This window comes from Taudactylus pleione, unplaced genomic scaffold, assembly GCF_031769625.1.
Source record: "Taudactylus pleione unplaced genomic scaffold, aTauple2 ptg000015l, whole genome shotgun sequence".
Classification (NCBI taxonomy): domain Eukaryota; kingdom Metazoa; phylum Chordata; class Amphibia; order Anura; family Myobatrachidae; genus Taudactylus; species Taudactylus pleione.
Window position 1 is genome coordinate 25,066,372 of NW_028284417.1, and position 22,747 is coordinate 25,089,118.

A 22,747-nucleotide genomic window follows, 5' to 3' on the forward strand; every position below is an offset into this window, starting at 1 on the left:
TCTCTCCCTCTCTAATGATGTATTTTACAACTTAAAATTAAATATATATTTTTTAAAAAGCTAAAATTAAAAGCTACAAATTTGTATCTGTCATGCGAATAAAAAACACAAACGTTTTCTTTGGTAATCTACAAATAATAAAGTTACTCCGCCCAAAATTAATAAACAAACAAAAACTGTTTTCTCATGAAGAGCCAATAATAATGGAGTTCTGCTATATCCATAAAACCCAACTAATTATTCTTTAGAATTGTCCAGAGGCGGGTCTTTTGCTGCAGCCTGGGTGGCTCCTGTTCTCTTCGGCTCCTGCCAGGTGCGCAATGTACCTGGCAGGGCCCACGACCAGCGCATGCACAGAAGCACCAGCTTCTGGGGACGGCATCAGCTGCAGCTCCCAGAAGCTGGATAGGGCTCACGACAAGGCTACCCATTGGTAGCGCTTTCTCTGTTAATTGCGGTCCGGACTATGGCTACATATTGCCACTGCTGTGGTAAAAGAAATGTATATAAAAAATGCAATTGCAGCATAGCATTAGAATACTATGCTAAAACTGCATTAGGGGAGAAGTCTGTGGGTGGGTTGAACCTTAGTCATCAAAACAGCTGGAGAATAGCTTTGATGGAGGAAAGCAAATTATATTTTTTAAGCTGGACACAATTTCTAGTACATACATGATTTTATATTAGACTTGGCCAGAAGACATTATCCTTATAGATTTTTGACTCCATTGTGGGGTCAACCTTTTATAATTTTTCATAATCTTTAGGATCAACAGAATAAGGATCATCTTATCACTATGCTCCTGAGGAAGTTGAGTGGTTATAGCCCAGTGAAACGCGTTGAGCTCATTTTTACCGGACCTGTGATCTGATGGATTTATATTAAGCTACACCTCTATCCCTGGAAATATTTGCAGCGTTCAAGAAACACCTGGTGGACTCTATAATCAGCCCATAATTCTGCCAAGGGGACTGATCCACAGAATGGAAACACCTTGCTGCTTGATTCCTTTGGGGCACAGAGTAGAGAGTCCTAATTTGTTTACAGATAACACAGGAGCGGACTTAATATAATATATTAAGAAAATATATATTTTTATATCTCTGGTGATTGACTATAACCTCTACCATTGAATATGTTTACATTGAGAATTTTAATATGTAATGTTTTATGTTTAAATTATTATTTTTTGTATGAATTAGGGAGAAGTCTGTGGGTGGGTGGAACCTTAGTCATCAAGAACAGCTGGAAATTAGCTTTGATGGAGGGAAGCAAATTTATATTTTTTTAATTGGACACAATTTCTAATTACATACATGATTTTATATTAGACTTGGCCAGAAGGCATTTTCCAGTTAGTTTTTTGACTCCATTGTGAGGTCGACCTTTTATAGTTTTTCCAATATCTTTAGGATCAACATAAAAAGGATTATCCTTTGGCATGCCAAGTTTTGCTTAGATGTGTAGGAATTTAGCAATATTTCAGCCAAGTGAGAATCTCAATAAAAAAATCACCAAGATCATCAATTGAAAAATGGAGAAAATAAAAAGGAATTAATTTAATACTTATTTTGTGTCACCTTGCCTACAGATTTTTTTTACAAACAGGTCTTGTCTATACTTTTGCTAATGGAAAACATGTCCATAGTTGCAATACTAAATTAGATAATTACAGAAATTGTTAATATAATTATCTTGCATAAATAGAGCCTATATAAAGTTAGAAGTATGAAACCTGAAGAGTTGTGTCGGCAAACTGATTCGCTTCAGGTGGCTTCTGTGGCTGATTGGAGAGATTTCCTTCTGCTCGAGAACCTCCAGGTGGGTTTACCTGTGCATGGTGGTGAAAGAGGTTGTGATGCATTAGGACAAAGGACTGTGTGTTGTTTAAAAGTAAAATTTCTAAAAAAAAAAAAAAAAAAATAGTAGTAAAAAATGTAGGTAAAAATGCCAATGGGTACATGGAAAAGAAAACAGAACAGTTGCTACAATATTTACTCTTACTACAAAAGGCAAACTGCTACCACATGATTGTAGGTATTATAATGGAGGCCCAAGCTTAGCCAGTACAGTACATTTTATTTACTGAGTGCATAGCACAGTAACTGCTGAGCTGCTTCCTCATTGCGGTGTACTTAATGTATAAACCATTACAGCTCACCAGTCACCTCCTGTAAATGATTTATGAAGCACAGATCAAATTCAAAACTCACACTGCAGTTGTTGAAGTATTATTCAAAAAGTGAGCGCTCTCACCACTTCAGTATTATTATATCTATTAAAGTTTATTGGGTGAGAATTGCTATTGCCGTTAGTGGAATTAGGCAGCTACATGTTATTGATGGGACACCACTGCAACAATCGCCATTGCTTTTGGAAAGCAAAGGGGATAGATACAGTAAGTACTGTGGTTAAATATTTATTTTTACTATTCACAGAAAACTACCTATCTTTAAAATCAGGTCATACACAGGTCATACACTGGCTAATCTAGTCTTCTGGCGGCCAGATCTCACCCATATTTGTCCATGTATGGATAAAAATAAATGTTGGACATTGCATGCTCAAGTTGAATGTCCAGATGTGTCTAAACTGCAATAGCGTGCTCATGCAATGACCACATATAAAGTCTGAAGCCGTCCATATCTAACCACATTTATCATCTATCCCGGTAAACATTTGACGGCTACCATAAGACACAGATCGATTTGTGGCCAATTAAGTCTAAAATGTCTAAAATGTAAGTACTAAAAGGACACAGTAGTTTGGAGTTAGACAGCTTATAATGGAGAACAATAGCTTGCACTTATCTAAACAGAAGAAGAAGAAAAAAAAAAAAAAACACAAGAAAACACACCAAGTTAGGGAAAAATTCAAAAATGCACAAAAAAACAGCAGAAATACACAGCAGTACAATGAAGTCTATAACACACGTTTCACAAATTCATTCACATGTATAATAACTGATGTGCAGTTCCCACTACATATGCAGGTAATAGGATCAATAGATAATTTTCAGGGTATTGGGAATCCAGAATAATACTATATTAAATAGGCTATTATGAGATCCAGAGATCAACTAATATTTAAGTCACCTCCAAACAAGTTTAAAACTTTCCTTTCCTTAGGCAATTGGAGATTTACCATACAGCCCTGTTCAACCTTCTACAGATAATGCATTTCACCCCAGAGGGATTCTTCAGAGATGGTAGGTACATCCAATTATCAAGTTTAAAGGTGCGTATCCACTAGCAGACTGTGAAACGATTGAACGATTACGACATTGTAATCGTGCAGTCGTGTCAGTCTGTGCTGTGCCTACACTGAACAATCAGTCGTTCACTGTAGGCACCCTCCCTCATCCCCGAACATGGCCAATCTGTCGTTATCGGCAGATTGACCAGCATGTTCGGGCGATGATAGATGTCAAAAACGACCAGCGGGAGCACGCATCGCTGGTTGTTTTTGACATTAAGCTGTCCGATTTGTACTCGATTAACAAACGAGTGAACGATAATGATATCGTTATCGTTCAATCGGGTAGTGGATACCCGCCTTAAATCTCCAGGTCGATCTGGCAACTTGCAATGCTATTAGCTGTATGCAAATTACTTTTCAGATGTCAAATGTCCCGTCTGATCAAACAGGCGATTCTTTTGAAAATATAATCTTTAATAGTATCCTCCTTTTACAAGTCCAAAACTTATAGTCAGCACTTCTGGAGTAAATAAAGTAACCCATCTTGATACATATCATACAGAATATACAGAGACATTTTTTTTTTTTATCAAGTTAATTTGCTTAAAATTAAAAATGCAGCTTACTTTCTTCATATTAAATACCTCCTAAAACAAGATTGCAGTGTTCAGTATTCGGTACACTGTAAATACAATTGCTCACAATGTGGATGTTAGATATTTTGTATAATTTCTGTTACAAAATGTGTGTAACAGAACTGTAACCATACATATCCAGGTGGCTAACACTCTGCAGTATATTGTAATCTTATTCTATGTTCCTATAAACGCTTAATTTGCTTTAGGACATGTATTTAGCTTTCACACCTCATATGAACTTGTAATTTTCATTATACATGTATGTTTTGTGTATAGACACTATGTAAATCCTGATTATAGTATACCACAGTGCTTGGCACCAGCTCCTCTATACTAATTCTCATGTGAACATAGGATGACATGTGATCAATTTGTACATATGCATTTACAACAAATTAAAATGTGTGTGGACAGAAATTGGACACTACTATAATGAGTAGTAAAATTACTGTAACACATTTGATAAAAATAGTTAAAAAAAAACACACAAGAAAACGGTAAAACAGAATCCAATGAAAATGTATAAGATAATATGTTGACAACTCACTGAGGTATAATATAATGGTCCCAAAACATTATTTGCTCGTATTCATACTGGGGTCAACATAGGGGTACCCCAATACCACAGTGGGCTTGCTTAAACTCCAAGAAGCGCATGATTATATCCTCTTACCATTGTCTAGTATTCCTATGTAAATCCTATATAGGGCAGTAATACAAACAGTCTGGGAAAGTATGCTGCATGTTAATGTTATTCAAATTAACTTAATAAGAGAAAATGAAACTCCTTTGCATATTCTGTGCAATATGTATTGAGATGGCTTACTTTATTTACTCCAGAAGTGCTAAGTTTTGTATAAGTAATAGGAGGACACTATTAATAACTAGTTATCTATTTAAAGTGGCACAAGTGCCTGCAATTGTAAACAAAGTGGGAAGTCCAGGAGCAGAGAATTTTGTACCTGGTGGAAGAGGTCATGTCTGATATAGGTCACCTTATAACCTAATGTAAGATTTATATACATATGTATCATTTGTCCACCCCAGTACAAAGATAAAGCCGTTCAAAATGAATATTTTGGCTTATATACCGTAAAGCTGATTTGTCTAGCAAGCTCTCGGGCTTCTCTGTCATCACAGCTGGATTCTGAATTGAGTGGGAGCAGAGCAGATTTCATGCTCATCCCACAAGTTTCACAGAAGTAGTCCTGAGACCTAAGAATAAAAGACACTACTATAAGGAATGGCACCAAGACATTTTCCACAAGTCTTATTTCCAGAAACATTTTATAATCTCAGCACTTCTGCACAATAGTTAAAACAGTAGTTTGAGTAATGAAAATAAAAGTAATTTTTTCCCAATAAAGACCATTGTGCAAACATAAGAAACAGTGGCTTACTTTTTGGCAAGTGCTTTCCTTTCTTCAGGTGTGTAATCCAGAGAACCTATGGCACCTTCCCCTTTGGTAGGCATGAATCCAATTATAGCCAACAAAGCAGTTCGTACTAAACATATCAAGTGAATTGTGTTAATAGAAAACAAATTGGCTATATAAAAACAGAGGCTTCAAAACACACAATGCGTTACTCTGAATCATGCAATAAATTTGAATGTCGAGATGTAAAAGATTTGACTGACAAGTTTGCTCATCAAACATATAACAGTACCACTACCAATGGATAGCTTCTATCAATATACATGATATGGAGTTCCGATATAATAAAAAACTCAAGTGAGCCTCAAGCCAAATGATAGCAGGAGTAGGGTGCTTCAATAATGCAACTGAAGAGCTTAGTTGTACACAGCTGAAGAATGCAGCACATTAATTAGGAATAGAAAGTCACAATTCCCACTATAAAAGTGCACCAGATTGCGAGGAGTAAGAAATTCTATAGAAGGCTATCAGCTAAGAGGGGGACAAAATACACAGTCCGATTCGACGATTCTCAGCTGGTCGGTGCATTTATCTCACGATGTGTACTTAGCACCCAGGGCTGATTATCGTGTGGAAAGAGTCTAACCGGGTTATTTGATCTCACCTGATCACATTTTCCCAATTGACTTCCACTACAGAAAAAAAGCCATGGTTCGCACTGGAACGATGATTTGACTTTTTATTATTTTTTAATTTTTTTAAGTTTATCAAGCCAGACAACAACAAAAAAAAGAGACAAGAAAACATCAGCAACAATCCCATGCAGAGGACAAGTAAAGAGGAAGAAAGACAAGTGCAAGTCAGATGCCAGGCTTTTCAATAACGTGTAAATGGGCAGGTAATCTATATATAGGTCGGGTCGTTGAAGTGTGTACCTAGCATTACATAGACCTTTCTATTGGAATGAATAAACACTGCAAAAGTACATCTCACTCAATTAGGAACCACAATACCAATTTAAAAAAGTATCAATCAATGGTAGGAATTCTTGTTGAGAATGGAATTCTGACAGCTATCCATAACTAGAAAACTCATGCAAATACCTTATATTGCAACTCAGTGTGTGGCCACCCAGTAATACTCCTCTGTGATTCTGATGTCAGTGTAAACAGCTTGGAACTCCATATCTCATGTATCGGAGTTTAGACACTATCCAGGAGGTAGAGCTACTGTTATAAGTTTGGTAAACTCCCATAGTGTGTTTTAAAAAAATCTATTATTGTTTCTGTAATTGGGTAATTTTTATTAAAATGTTCAACGATCAAAACAATAGTGGTAAAAATAATAGTTGCATATATTAGAACATAACATTGTGGTGTGAAGCTCAGTAAACAGAGCTTAAAGTGTCTCCAAAAACATGAAGACATAGGGGCTGATTCAGAGATGGACACAATGCCAATTTTTACACAGATCAAGAGTTCGCCATTGCGTATGCGTAAGTCAATATACACCATACCTATTTATGAACTTTGATACGAACTTTGGTTAACCCAGGTGTTAATCCTATTTTAACATTGTATTTATGCTTGTATACCCCTATTGATCTGACCTTAAACACAGGAGCCAGAGCTGGCATGTGATAAGGTAATAAAGATTAGTTTTACACCTCTGGGTCAACGTTAGTGTACATTGGGTCCAGCCGGACCATAGTGACCGCCCCCCACACCCACATCAACCGCAGAAACATGGTCGATTGGAGGACCAGTAGTGGAGGAGAAAACCCGGGTAAGTCGCTATATCTTACCTACAACACTGCACTATAGTGTCTTCCAGCACCTGATACCTGGTTTATCGGATGTGATTTTGAGGTGGAGTGACGGTTTATCAACATTTGGTACTAAGTGGATATAAGATGAAGCACTACGTTTTGGCACACAGAGACCAGTGATTGTTCAGCAATAGACTATCATACACAGATGAACATCCAGCCTACAGGTATTGCACACTGATATATAAAATTTGGACAGTTGTTATAATTTGGACAATTATTTCCAAAAACACCAATCCTACAGAAACATCTAGGTTGATAACACCGGGACTATACATGAAATTGAGTGACCATTAACACTTGAGGATAAACAATAACACACAGTAGATAATAGTAATACTAAGAACAATAAATACCTCAGAGCACTTACACAATAATTTATAGTATGCAGAAGTCGCATAGCGCACAAGCAGCGAGAATCCTTTGGCAAAGCGAGTGATAGGTAGTCAGTGTTTTTGGGGAGGTAACGGGGGGGGGGGGGGCGAGTGGTCATAAAGACGCAGGTGTGTCTTACAGTTTAAAAGTCGTTACATGGGCGTGCATAAAGTAAGAACTGCGATCTCTTATGCAGCATGAGAGCTCTCTGCGTGTCAGGAGGGCCACTGTATTTGAGACCATGCAGCTAAGGGCTGCATGACTGGACGATTTGCGCCGACGTTACCGATATTTACGCAATGTCGGATGCAGATGAAAAGGCAGCAGTGGGCGTCCCTATATTCGAGTAAACTTTGGAACTATTAGCATATTTTCGCAGCTCTGAATAAGACCCATAGCTCAGAATAAATACATCATATAGAAAATAATGACAGGCACAGCAGAAGTAAAAGTAAGTAGCGAGGAGAACCCAGGAATACAGCAGCCAATGTAACAAATGGCAAAAGAGCACCAGTTGCTCGCAAAAGGTGAACAGATAACAATAGATAAACAAGCACCCACATCTGTGTCACAGTATTAGATTAAATAACTCTGGAGCAACTTGTATAAAGAGATCATGGCAGTCTCTAGTGCAACCTTGGTGATAAAGGCGGAGAGGGATCGGAACATCTGGCAGACTCCTTACCATAACGGGATTGCAGCCACCTATGCTGTATACAATCAAATTTTGACTCAACATTTCCAGTAAAATACAAGTACAGTTGAACCAGAGAGCTACAGGATGAGGTATGTTAAAGCCCGCGATCCTGTGTCCTACTCTGTTGCCACCATGGCCAAGCATCAAACATCTATTGTTTTTAGCTTATTTTCAAAATGAATAAATGTATTAATTTTATTTAGCTTCACACTCCTTTGGAACTTCTGCACAGGTATAAATAGAAACACAGGAATCAATTCACTCAGTGATTGACAGTCTGCTGCCATTTGGGGGCGGTTAGGGGGCGCTGACAGCCTCTGTTACCCGAAAACGGAGGCGTGTCAACGCCGTTGGGGGGGGGGGGGAGGAAAGAGGCCAGGATCTCCGTCGGGTGACAGAGATTTCCTGGCCTCTTCTTCTAAACTGGCGGCCTGCTGCGAGGACACTATTGAACAACGCAGATCCGTTAAGTAATGCACAGGGGGCATGATGCCTCCTTTACATTACCATATTCTGCAAAGGATTGAAATTGCAAAGCTGCCCCAGTGCAGAATCAGGCCCAGTGTCTCTTACCTTTGACTTTTGGGCAAAGCTCTACCTCTGCACTTTACCACTAGATAGGAGCTTCTACACTCTCTCTAGCTTTCCCTGGACACAATATATATCTCTATATGATGGAAACAGTAAATATCTAAGGTCTACCCTGGTGAAACCGGGTACATCAGCTAGTGGAACATAATTACATTTGATGTACTGTAGCACTGTTGCTAATTCATTATTACTGAATCTAATTATAAAACCTGGCAATTATATTTTATATTGCTAGATATACCTGGTCAGCTACATTTTATATCTGGCAAAATTATACCTTGCCAACTATACTCTAATTACTATACCATACACAAAAAGAGAATTCAGATACTTATGATATAGCATTAAAGGGACTTATCCAAATTAAGAACTACACCAGTTTGCATAACATAAGGACAGGGAAAGGAAGGGACATACTAATGTAAGCAAAGTACAGTGTAACACTATCATGAGGACCATAGTCAGTACAAGACAATTGCAAACGCACTCTTCGGTGCACTGCATATGCAAAACGGTCCTTTCACCCCTCTTATTACTGCCACTGACTTGTATACACCGCAGAAGACGGGGATCGTATCTGAGGGTGTGAGACCGTGAGAGAGGAGCAGGCTCATCATACCAATGCATGGTGATGAGAGCTCAGATCAACACAACTACACACAAGAAGTTACCTCCGGACACCTGAGACCCCAATACCCATTCTAAAGCTGCAGAAACATACAGTCAGGTGCATAAATAGTGGGACATTGACATAATTTTCATATTTTGGCCTCTATTCACCACCACTATGGCTTTAAAATGAAAAACAAGATGTGCTTTAACTGCAGACTTTCAGATTTAATTTGAGGGTAATTACATCCAAATCAGGTGAACGGTGTAGGAATTACAACGGTTTCTATATGTGCCTCCCACTTTTTAAGGGGCCAAAATTAATGGGACTATAAACTCAAAAGCTATTTCATGGACAGGTGTGGGCTATTCTCTCGTTATTTCATTATCAATTAAGCAGGTAAAAGGTCTGGAGATGATTCTAGGTGTGACATTTGCATTTGGAATCAATTGCTGTCGACTTTCAATATGAGATCCAAAGAGCTGTCACTATCAGTGAAGCAAGCCATCATTAGGCTGAAAGATAGCAAAAACATTAGGTGTGGCCAAATCAACTGTTTGGAACATTCTTAAAAAGAAAGAATGCACCGGAGAGCTCAGCAACACCAAAAGACCAGAAGACCACGGAAAACAACTGTGGTGGATGACAGAAGAATTATTTCCCTGGTAAAGAAAAACTCCTTCACAACAGTTGGCCAAATCAAGAACACTCTCCAGGAGGTAGGTGTATATGTGTCAAAGTCAACAATCAAGAGAAGACTTCACTAGAGTGAATATAGAGAGTTCACCACAAGATGTAAACCATTGGTGAGCCATAAAAACAGGAAGATTAGATTAGAGTTTGCCAAACAACATCTAAAAAAGCCATTACAGTTCTGGAACAACATCCTATGGACACATGAGACAAAGATCAACTTGTACCAGAGTGATGGGAAGAGAAGAGTATGGAGAAGGAAAGGAACTGCTCATGATCCAAAACATACCACCTCATCAGTGAAGCACGGTGGTGGTAGTGTCAAGGCGTGGGCATGTATGGCTGCCAATGGAACTGGTTCCCTTGTATTTATTGATGATGTGACTGCTGCCAAAAGCAGCAGAATGAATTCTGAAGTGTTTCGGGCAATATTATGTGCTCATATTCAGTCAAATGCTTCAGAACTCATTGGACGGCGCTTCACAGTGCAGATGGACAATGACCTGAAGCATACTGCAAAAGCAACCAAAGAGTTTTTTAAGGCTAAAAAGTGGAATGTTATGCAATGGCCAAGTCAATCCCCTGACCTGAATCCCATTGAGCATGCATTTCACTTGATGAAGACAAAACTGAAGGGAAAATGCCCCAAGAACAAGCAGGAACTGAAGACATTTGCAGTAGAGGCCTGGCAGAGCATCACCAGGGATGAAACCCAGTGTCTGGTGATGTCTATGCGTTCCAGACTTCAGGCTGTAATTGCCTGCAAAGGATTTGCAACAAAGTATTAAAAAGTGAAAGTTAGATTTAGGATTGTTTAGTTTGTCCCATTACTTTTAGCCCCTTAAAAAGTGGGAGGCACATATAGAAACCGTTGTAATTCCTACACCGTTCACCTGATTTTTATGTAATTACCCTCAAATTAAATCTGAAAGTCTGCAGTTAAATCACATCTTGTTTGTTTCATTTCAAAGCCATTGTGGTGGTGAATAGAGGCCAAAATATGAAAATTCTGTCAATGTCCCAATATTTATGCACCTGACTATCTTCTGCTGGCTGCCTTATGGATGGGTTATAAGGAAAGGATAAGAAAAATAAACAAACACAGCCTGTACAGAGGAAACAGTGACTAAAAGTGGGTACACACCGCACTGATATATCTGCAGATATATTATTATCCTTTATATGGCGCCACAAAGGTTCCGCAGCGTCTTACACAGTACATAAATGAGCACACAAGAAAAACAGTTAATAGTAATACAAAACAATGCAGGACAAGGACATGGTTTATACACATAGGTTAGCTGCATAACACAAGCAGCAGGGCCTCAGCAACAAAATGTTGGGTGCCAATTAGGGAGTTAGGAGTAAATGATACTATAAGTAGGGATAGGAGAAGCACGTGAGGGACGAGAGCCCTGCTCGTGAGAGCTTATATTCTATATCTGCAGTCTGTGAAGAACATATGTTCTGTATACAGACTGCCCGATCCGTCGTGACTGACATTACAACTGGGCGGGCATTTACATGCGTCCGCCCAGTTGAGCTGTCAATCACCACTGGCCCAGGCAGCAAGTGTACAGGCAGTCGGATGACTGCCCGTACACAAAGCACGATGCCCCATATATCTACATTGGCTGTGCAGCACAGGCGACGCGATGGGTCTTAAAGGACAAAGATAGACAGGGGCAAGAGGGGGAACGAGGTAGAGAAGAAAAACCTGAAAACGCTGGGCATAACAGTTAGTGAACTTGCAAGTGCCGGGTTCAAAATACTAGCGAGCTTAACTATTGGTCTGTATGTTCCACATTCTTGTTGCACTTTGCCTACACCAAACCAACCTTTTTCTTTGGGATGTATTTGTCATCCCAGCGCACACAATGCCGGTGGTCAGAATCCGGGCAGCGGAATCCTGACGGCTGCGATCCCGATGGTGAGTATTACGGTTAGGGGGGAGGCTTAGGGTTAGGCACAGTTAGGGTTAGGCTGCCGAAGGGGGAGGTTAGGGATAGAATACTTACCTGTGTACGTCGAGATTTCCACCGTCGGGATTCAACTACCTGGATTCTGACCGCCGGCATTTTCAGCGCCGGGATGGCGTACCCAATCCTTTTCTCCCACATGCTGTCTCTCCAGTGCCAGATTTGTGCAGGTTGGCAACAGGGTAGTAAAGATGGTGAATGTTGAGGTATTGGGTATTGTCTGAAGCATTATATTGTATTGAAAACATTGACTATTAATAAAGATGAATATAGGTACTCACACAATGTGAGAGACTGATTTATGTATCTATACACAAATTGCTGTATCAATAACAGGTATGTATTGCATACTGTACAAGACAGTTTTGGTGCAGGTAATATGTGGAAAGTACTGGGGTGGGCTTAATTGGGCTCAATTTTAAGTAAACAATAGAAGTGTGGAAAGGGTGCAAGTAATTGAGATTGCGTAGGAACAGTGCATAATAATATACTTAGCTAGCTGAAGTACACAGCGTTGCCCGGGTTTAAAACTTCAAGTTATTAAGTTTTATTATGTGATGTTGTCCAAATGCATCCAGTGGAAGGCCCAGAACAGGCTAGCTAGGCAAAGTTCTGCCGGGCGCACTCCGCCGTGAGGTCTGACTAGGACCCCAACCACTCCATTAGGAATCTCAGACCAATTGCCACCCCTCCGTGAAGTTTTTTTAAAAATCCATCCAGTGGAAGGCCCAAAACAGGCTTCCCGGTTAAAAGTTCTGCCCAGCGTACACCAACAGGAGGTCCGACCAGAACCTCAACCCTCTAGTATGTCTTCTGGGATTCAATGTTACCACTCTGAAGTTTTCACCCAAATCCATCCAGTAGAAGGCTCAGGAGAGGCTCCCCGGGTCAAAGTTCTGCCCAGCATACCCCAAAGGGAGGTCCGTCCGGGACCTTAACCCCCCTAAAACCAGGCCAGGATCCAACTGGACTACATCTTGTTAGTTTCATCCCAATTGGTGTAGGGGTGTCTGAATGCATAACTGGACAGACAAACAAACAGACCACTGAATTGTATATACTGTATAAAATATGAATCTATTCATCCATTTCCAGTTAACTCTAGGGATTAGAAAACTTGTTAAAATGGAGGACCACAATGATGAACATCTGACTCAGTCAGCAAGAGACCAGGGACAATGGAAAAGGTTTACATACCAAAAGGACATTGAGCTAAAGTATACAGCAAAAGGCACACGCGAGTATGTTAAATGCTAATAAATAAATCAGGGTTATGTCTTCATCAATAATTATGGAATTATTATAAAAATAGGTGTAACATTCCACATCTAAAAAAAAAGGGTGAAAATTGTAGTGTACAGATATGCAGAGTTGATAGAGAGTCTCCTAAACAGACTCCCAGCTGTAGTTATAGCCAAAAGGTGCTTCCACCATGTAATAAAACAAGAGGAACAATCAATAATTGTCTGTTTTCTTAACTGTAATATTAGGAGTAACGATTCATGAATAAATCAATTTTGTTTTCTTAATGTGAGAAAATTAAAATGTGAATAATTCTAAAAGGAGTGAATACTTTTTATAGCCACTGCAAGGTTTGAATATTAAGGAACTTGTGTGTCCCCCTGCCCCCCATATGATTTAAAAATGCAATGTATAGACAGGGTAAGTGGTAGCACCAACAAACAGCTGGCTTCTATGCTTCCTACTGGAAGGCACATGACCACCTGTCCGTGGACATGCCTGGTCTCAAACAGAGGCGTCACTTACCTTTGTGACACCCGATGCGGCAAGGCTTAATTGCTGTGTGCGCGCGGTCGAAAGGGGGTGTGGCTACGTGAAAAGGGGTGTGGTCACAACCCGCAAAGCCACGCCCCCTCATGTGTGCCAATATTGGGGGCGTTACCGCCTCCCGTTCTCTGCACACAGTGGGCTTCCCCAGCGCTCCTGCAGCTGCTGGGGAAGCCCACAATCTCTTCCTGTCTGTCTCCATGTCACGGTGACACCATCCGAGGGGGTGACACCAAAATAGCAGAGCAGCTCTGCTATTTTGGCGTCACCCCCTTGGATGGTGCCACCCAGTGTGGCCCGCACCCCCCTAGTGACGCCAGTGGTCTCAAATCATATCAGATGAGAAAGGGAGAGTGGAAATAGGATAGTTTAGATATCAATTCCAGAAGTGTTTTTTCTTTAGCTGCTGTATGTATTAGGACTCCGTTTGGACTGTACTATTCCATTTTTTTTTTCCATCTCAAAATTAACTTCTCTGTAACTTGCATGTATAATTAAGGTACAGTCCAATCCAATAGCTTTTATATTTTGCTTTTTGTTGACCATGTTGGTGGACCAGACATAAAAATGCCTGTTTTCAATCACATTGTATATAAATATATATACATAAAAAAAGTGTATTTGCTTCACACAGAGAAACACTTTGTGCATGTGCAATGTAAATTAGTAAAATTGTTGAATTATAATCACACGGCTACAATATACAGAGAGCTCAGCTAGAGACTGACCATTTGGAAGCAAGTTTTCCACCAAAAGTGGTTAGATTATTAATTTATTTTCCCATCTAAATTTGATGTATTGACAGATTGTCAGCCACATGTTAATCCTTTAAAAAATTGATACAAAATAAATATCTGATCACAATATGTAACCAGTCTTAATGTGCCAATATGTGCTGCCATTTTGCTCACACAAGACCGAAATGTCCACAAATTGGGGAGTGTACGAGACCCCAAAAATTGCTAATAAACCGTCCTAACCGTATCATGATGTTAATATTTGGCCCAAGCCCAAATGACTATATGTATGGGCACCACAAGTTCGATACTTCAACCAGTTAACCACCGAATTTAATAAAAATTTTAATAAATTTAAATAAATCTAAATAGTGTAAAGGTGTCCACCACTTGCATGTACAGTATCTCTATTTAAGCAGGAACCCCACATTAAAGCTTTCTGGAAAGTTTAGTAATCCAGCTACTTCACTGATCATGGGTGTATAGCAGCTACTGGTTGCACAATACAATAGGCAATACTAAAGTGAATATAAAGGAAGTACTCACTGCTCCAAGATGGTTGCCATGTTTCAGGATGATGACCAGAAATACTTAAGCATATTTTCTTTCCAATTTCAAATCTACCATTAGCCTGATAAAATTAATTGAACTTAGTTAAGTAGTCTGGTAACCGAGAAAAGGTCCACACAATAATCAGGAAAAGCCAGTGTAGTTACCGTTAATAAAATGATACTTGGAGGTTTCATGGGATATTCTGGTGGAAGGACAATTCTGCCATGGTAAACGCCACCATCAAAATCAGATTCTGGAGGGCCCCTAACTGTAAAGTGCCATTCAAAAAGATTATCCTGTTAAAAAAAAAAGTTAATATTAAATAATGTGCTAGTAAAAAAAAACTACTACTTTTGCATATGATTTTAGAAAGCCATTCATTTTATTAGCCATTAACAATGAAGGATGTGCATGACAAATTGAATTCTGCAAAAGGATTTGCGTCTTGCAATAAAATAAATTTGGCAAATTTCATGTCTCATCCTATACTTTAACCGGGCCCACATGAGAATGCCAAATGTCCATTCTCACTCTCCTGGACAGCATTAGCCATAACTAAGAACAAGGGCCCTCATTCAGAGCCGGACGCTCTGAGCAGAGCGCATGCTCTGAATGAGGGCCAGCCTCCATAATTATGGAGCGTCCTCCTGGACGCTCGTATAGCTGTGGGTCACCACCCACAGCCTATACGAGCGTGCAGGGTGATGGTCGCGATGGTCTTGACCATCGCCACTGCGAGCCGGAGCCTGCGGTTGAGTTTCTCAACCGCAAGGCCCGGAGTGATTTTGGCTCTATCAGAGCCAAAATCACTCCCACTGACATCACTAGTGATGTCAGTGGGCCGGCTTCTGACGGTAGGCGTTCCTTTCGGAACGCCCCCGTCTGGGAGGCACGCCCACCAAAGGGGGCATGCTGTCAATCAACATCGACAGCACGCCCCCTTTGATCAGACACAACGAGCGAAGGAAAGTCCTTCGCTCGTCGCGTCTGGCGCATGCGCACGACGGGGCTCCCTCAGTCGTGCGCATGCGCAGTGCACACCATCGACCCACTTGCGAGCGGACAGCCGCTCGCGAGTGGGTCTGAATCAGGCCCAATGTTTAGAAGAAAAACAGGAGAGCCTATTTTATTGAAAGGGGAGGTATTAAAATGGTAGTTGAATTTTGGCATTTTCACTTTTGTACAGAGAAATAGTATTGCTGCGCTCGTGTGTTAGAGCAGCTCAATAAAAGTAGAATACAATATAGTCAGGTTGGGACCGAGCACTGTGGGAGGTAAAATGTTTAAGGTAATAAGAGTGGATGAATGAGGGGTAAAAATTAAATAAAAATATATGATAATAAATAATAATATAAAATAAACATGAATATCAAATAAAAATCTGATAATAAAAATAATGTAGGAAAGGTAAATAAAACTCAATAGAAGCATATACTGTAAAACGTCACTATAGTGCAAATTATACGTTTGTAATGTTTATAGCCTTTATAGGAAAATTTTGGGGAGCAAAGTTTGAGGCTAGGGGAAGGTGAAAAGTCCGCTTGGTAGAAGTCCGCCATTAGCAGTAACAGCTGTCCCTAACCTTAACCTACTGGGGGCTGTGTTCTGCCGGGGTCTACTCCTATTGCAGCGTCTGCCGGCGGTCTGTGCGAGTGTGGCTCGAATGAGTCGATGGTGCTTGCGCGCAAACACCATCTACGGCAGGCGTCTGACATCATCAGGAGACGCCGCGACTCATTCAAGCCACGCCCAAACAGATCGCCAGCAGCCGCTGCAATAGGAGAAGACCACGGCAGAACCAACATAGCCCCCAGTAGGATAAGATTAGGGACAGTTACCGCTTATTGCAGACCTTTCACCTTACCCAAACTTTGCTTCCCAAAATTTTCCTATAAAGGCTATAAACATTACAAATGTATCATTTGCACTATAGTGACGTTTTACAGTATATGCTATTACCTTTCCCACATTATTTTTATCATCAGATTTTTATTTTTATGTTTATTTTATAGTATTATTTTTTATAATATATAATAATTTAATTTTTACCCCTCATTCATCCACTCTTATGACATTTTACCTCCCACAGCGCTGACTACCAACCTGACCATATTTATACTTTTGTGCAGAGCATCTTTTGGAGATTCCCCAACCGCTCTGCATACCTACGTGCACTTGTGAAAGTGAATCTGGAGATAGGAAGTAGAACTGCAACTTGAAGTGTAGTAGACGGATCACCACGGTGCACTGGTATAAATTCTGCAATTGTCATTGTAATATACATCCATTATGTGCAGTGGACATGTGTTGTTTTAAAATTAAGTGCAAGTAAGTATACTTTATTTACCAGTACAGTTCAGTTACAGCAGTCCCGGACAAAACGTTGATCACGATCTGCCAGTAGCTCGTGGAGTTCCCGCCAGTAGTTTGTGACCAATTTACTTCCAGCAACTGGGAACGCTGGCCTCTGAAGTGATCAGAGGCTAAAGAAGCTTCTGATTGCTTCAGAGGCCAGCGTTCCCAGTGATGCAGTGTGCGGGTGATGTCGTGACGTCACCCGCAATGTGAGGAGCCTGCGTGCCTGCTGAATCCAGTCAGCGGCAGTGACAGCAGGAGCCCTGCCAGCATGAAGATAGGTAAGTACTGCACAGGGGTGTGGGTGGGCTGTTCTGCACTGTGAGGGGGGATTATTACAGGGGCCATTGCATAAGGGACACTAATACAGGGGACATTGCATAAGGGGCTCTACTACAGAAGGAACTGCACAAAGCACAACTACAGGGGCCATTGCATAAGGGTCACTATTACTGGGGACATTGCAAAAGGGGCACTACTAATGAGGGCATTGCATAAGGGGCACTACTAATGAGGACATTGCATAAGAGGCACTACTACTGGGGACATTGCATAAGAGGCACTACTACTGGGGACATTGCATAAGGGGCACTGCTGTGTGTCGCCACTTGCTGCGAGGTCATGTCCCATTTTTGTATGCCACGCTCCCTTTTTAGATCACGATAGGTTTTTAGCTATTAAAGTAGATCGCAGAGTCCAAATGTCTATCCACCTCTGAGTTAAGGAGTGTACACACTTGCCGATATTTTAAATGAATGAATGATAACGATATCACTATATCGGCCAGTGTGTGCGCTAAAACGATGAACGATAACGACGAACGAACAACGATGCGCGCTCCCGCAGGTCGTTGGTCATTTTTGTTCATCTCGCCCAAACATGCAGGCCAACATGATGATATTGTCAGGCTGTTGCATGTTCGGGGATGAGGGAGGGTGCCCGGTACTGAACGATATCATTCAGTGTGTGTGCTCAATGTCGTTAACGACATTGTGCACACCCCTGCCGGGGACACACACTAGACGAGATCACTCATGGAGCGAATAGTCTAGTGTGTACGCACCTTTACAATCTTGAAATGGCACATACTATACCTCTAGTGGCTGAGCATGGTAGTGATCTGTTGCATCCTTCAATTCTGCAGCTTCTTTCATCAATCGTTTTACCGCTGAGGAAAAAAAAAAAAAAAACATAAAAATATATACAATTTATCCTAGAGAATAAAAGAAGATGTTAACTGTTAAATACTGTAACACAATGGAACACAGCAAAGAAAATGCTGTAGAAAAGTGATAACAGCTTAAAAAAAAAAAAAAAAAAAAACACAACCATCTTGGACAGATTACAGCAAAAACTCAAAGTTATATAGACGGTATCTGCGTTATCACCCGATTTATGACCTTACTAGCAACCCGCCCCAGCTTCGCCATTTTGAATTCACAGCAATAGTCTTTTTTAACAGAGGTCTTATAAGATTCCCTTGTAGATGACAGTCGTTTTTCCTCCTGACGTCAACACAAAAAGATTTAGTCTTGATGTGAAGCGCAAAAAGGGCCACGTAACGTTGTCCATGAGAAAAAGTGTCTCCACTTAGGTCAACTCCGGCCACATTAAGTGCCTGTCCCTGTGCTTTATTCATTGTCATGCCAAAGCAGACTCTTATGGGGAATTGGACTTGCTTGAAATTAAAAAATAGTTTTTCACCTCATAATGCCACCATTGTCCACATGCAGTCACGGAGATAAAGTAGGGCTCCCGCTACAGATGAGATCTCTGCCGTAAAAAAGCCTGGGTGAGCGAGTGATGTAGCAAAGTAGTGGGGGTGGCTTCTTATAGCGCAGGATCTGTGCTGCTTGTGAGGAGAGGGTAGACAGGAAAGCCTCAGGCCAAGACTGGACGGTAAGATACCGGCAAAATCAGCCACATCCTATTGGCCACTGTGAAAACTGCAGGACCTACTCATTTTTCAAAGAGGAGTCCCCCTCTGCCTATAGCAAGTAATACCCCTTTTCCACCAAAATTCCAGGTCTGACCCGGAGTTGGAACAGAGTTCCTATCCGGATCGGAACCCGGAATTTAGCCGGCGCCGACTCGGGATATTCCCGAGTCGGCGCCGCTCACACCGGAGTCGGGTCTGCATAGACCCAGCTTTCCCGGCGTGAAAGGGAACGCTTGGAGATGACGTCATCTCCAAGCGCCACTGAAGCCGGACCAATCGGCGGGCTTGCAGCACACTCCAGGTCATCGTGACTCAGAGTGCGCTGTTCTCACAGCAGGTTTCACGGGCTACGTCCGTGTTAAACCCTGCTATTTACCTGGGTTGGATTGCCGGGTCACTCAACCCGGCGATCCAACCCTCTCCCCTTTTACACCAGGGAGCTGCCCGGGTTAACCCTGCAATAACCCGGGTTTTAGCTCTGGTGTAAAAGGGGTATAAGTGTGATCTATGGGATGAAACCAACGCAACCTATAAGTGCAACACATTTGTGGGACCTTCTACAACAGTGTTGGGAAGAACTTCCTGAACAATATATGGGTGTTTATTTACAAAGTGTCAGTTTGCAAAACCCGACACCTCTGTTCGTTTTTATGCCCGATATATAAAAAGGGCAGCGTTTTTACTAGCCGTGTCTTGTTAGTTAAAGCACTGTCCTTTTAAATATCGGGCATAAACATGAACAGAAGTGTCGGGTTTTACAAACTGACACTTTGTAAATAAACCCGCTGTTGTCCATAGCACAAAGAATGGTAATGGAGTTCAGTGGTTGTATCTGCAAAAAAAAATGACGTTAACATTTGTTAACCATATTTATTCTAGGATTTCTTTTTTTTTGTTATCTTCAATTGCTTATTTATTCTATGCTTTAATTCCAGAGCACATTGGTACATTAAACAGCATAAACTTCAATAGGAGACTGGAAAAGTGAGTGTGTTCTAACTCTTGAGAGAGAAAGAATATTCTAGTACAGGTCGGGTCCCCCATATTAAAATATTCCAAAATTCGGAATATTCTGAAACACTTTTTTTTTCTTAGTGCTACTGAGATAGTGACATCTTTGATTTCTAATGGTTCAATGTAGATAAAATTTGTTTACTCTGCAAAGTTATTAAAAGTATTGTAGAAAATTATCTTTAGGCTGTGTGTATAAGGCACTTATGAGACAAATTAATTTTGTATATGTACACAAACTTTGTTTGATGCACAAACTTATCGTATAAAACTATATTCAGGCTATAGGAAAATTAAGGGACAAAATTAAGCATTTAAGGCAAAATCCTCAGTCTGCATATTACAATAAAAAAAGACCAAGTCTCCTACAACTTACACAGGCAAACACTTGACTACAGTATCAGAAGTATCTTTTGATAATAGAGACGTGGCAATTCTCATTGTTATTAAACGTCAATAATCTACCATAACCTCCTGCTGTTATATTCCGCACAGAACAGATGACACTTTATAGCTATGACCTTGCTCTTACATAGTTGTCCCACTCATTAACAGAAACGTGTTATGGTCTTAAATTTTAAAAATGCTTAAAATACATTGTAAAGAAGCAAATGTAGTGATGACCGGAAAATACATTTGAAGCACTCGCATTGGACAGCCACATTATTCTATAAGCCAATCAGAGAAAGCCACATGAAGGGTGATAGGCACATACAAACCTGTTTATTTACTTGACGCATACACCCAACCACTAAGAATACGCCCAGTAAAAACAAAACTCACCACAAGTCTCATACCTTACTTCATTTAACTTTCAATTCCTTTAAGTTCCCCAATTCAGCTATTTATTTTTTTAACCCCAAATAATTGATGCTGACCCCCAAAAGCTAGAAAGGAAATGCTGTGGCCTGAGAAAGGGAGAGGTGTACACTGATGTGTTGCTTACAGTGATCACATTTCCCACTGAAGAATCACAATACCCAGACCCAGGCTGGAAACCCCCATCCACCTTTATGGCGTGACACATTGCTGATAACAAGGTAATCTCATAGCTGCCAGACTGACTGACACCGGTGAGGCGACCTCCAGCACGGACAATGGTGTTACATAGGCTGCACTATGCTAGTCACTTGTCACTTCAATAATGACACAAAGCCGTGAGCTGGCTAATGGCAGAGTCCCATAGTGTAAAGTGTTGTTACCCCAGTGACAGCGACTGTACACTTTACGCAGAGTACAGCCAGTACACTCGGGGTACAGCCAGTACACTCGGGGCACAGCCGCCCCATCGCACGCACAGCGCACTGAATACACCCACTCCCCTGTTACCCGGGCTCTTCAGGTTGTAGCGTCCCTCCATGTCTGCCTGACAGCGGCCTGTATCCTCCTGCGGCTCCAAGTGGAGTACGCCCCCACCGCGTCACGCCGCATCGCCCCGCCAAGCCACGTCACGGTACAGTGCGAAAGGGGAGTGGGCGGGATGGCACGTCACATGGAGCACATGGCTAGCCGGGTGGTGGTTGGTTGGCACTGGTAGCGCTGCTGTGTGATGGGTGTACGAGCCTGGTGTATGGCACAGTGATGATGACAGCACACTCTGGTGACTGGAGTGAGGAGCTCCGCATTCATTATATAACTTGTATTACAGACGCACACTGACACGTTTTATGTTTTTCTGACTATGTAACAACTTTGCATGTACTTTTTCTGTTACCTGTGTGCACTATGGGCTCCATTTACAAACGAGTTTCAGCTGTTAAAACTCGTTGCACATGATAAACAACACTTCGTCCTATTTGGTAATGCACGTTTAGGGTTTGGGCATAATAGCGCTATTTGTTAGCGTTTTATCATGAGAACAAATGGCAACCTTTATTTACTAACGAACGGTAATGATAACTTACCATTCGTTTTCCTTAAATGAACTCGCCAGGTGCTGGCTTCTGATAAACAGCGCTCTGTGGTCCATCCCGTCCAATCAGTGTACAGCACTCAGCACACACCCCCTCTCTCTACACCCCCCCCCCCCTCCTGTTTAATGTACAGAACCTGGCACTCACTCTCTGACACTCACACTCTCTCTCCCTCCTGCAGCAGCACTCGGCTGTCTCCATCCCTGCAAGACAGCGGCAGCAGCCTTCCTCCTCAGCCCAGCAAACAACACTGTGTGCTGGACTGAGAAGGAAGGTTGCTGCCGCTGCCCAGCAGGAGTCGTCGTACAGTGCATCCATGCAGTTAGCCGGCGGGAGGCCCACACCCTGCCCCACCACTGTGCATGCGCTGGACTTAACCCTCAGTGCGCATGTGTAAAGAATAGAAGTTGGAGGGAAAAAAAATCGCCAGCGCTATCTGCATAAGAAAAATAGCGCTGACAGGGGC

General features: G+C 41.3%; 1 protein-coding gene across 2 annotated transcripts in view; it reads right to left on the bottom strand.

Moving 5' to 3' along the window:
- The window catches only part of UBE2J1 (ubiquitin conjugating enzyme E2 J1), a 40,776-nt gene extending 18,875 nt beyond the window's left edge, over positions 1-21,901 (bottom strand). The window contains exons 1-7 of one of the 2 annotated variants that reach the window (XR_015878372.1): positions 21,698-21,901; positions 18,513-18,586; positions 15,228-15,359; positions 15,058-15,142; positions 5,238-5,343; positions 4,929-5,052; positions 1,737-1,832 (exon numbers count right to left, since the gene is read on the bottom strand). Coding sequence is in view for 1 of the 2 variants with exons in the window: in XM_088472026.1 (XP_088328152.1) it covers positions 1,737-1,832; positions 4,929-5,052; positions 5,238-5,343; positions 15,058-15,142; positions 15,228-15,359; positions 18,513-18,586; positions 21,698-21,728 (648 nt within the window). In the remaining variant the exon portion in view is untranslated. The remainder of the gene's footprint in view (positions 1-1,736; positions 1,833-4,928; positions 5,053-5,237; positions 5,344-15,057; positions 15,143-15,227; positions 15,360-18,512; positions 18,587-21,697) is intronic. The other variant, XM_088472026.1, reaches the window with a different exon arrangement.
- Positions 21,902-22,747: the final 846 nt, after the last annotated feature.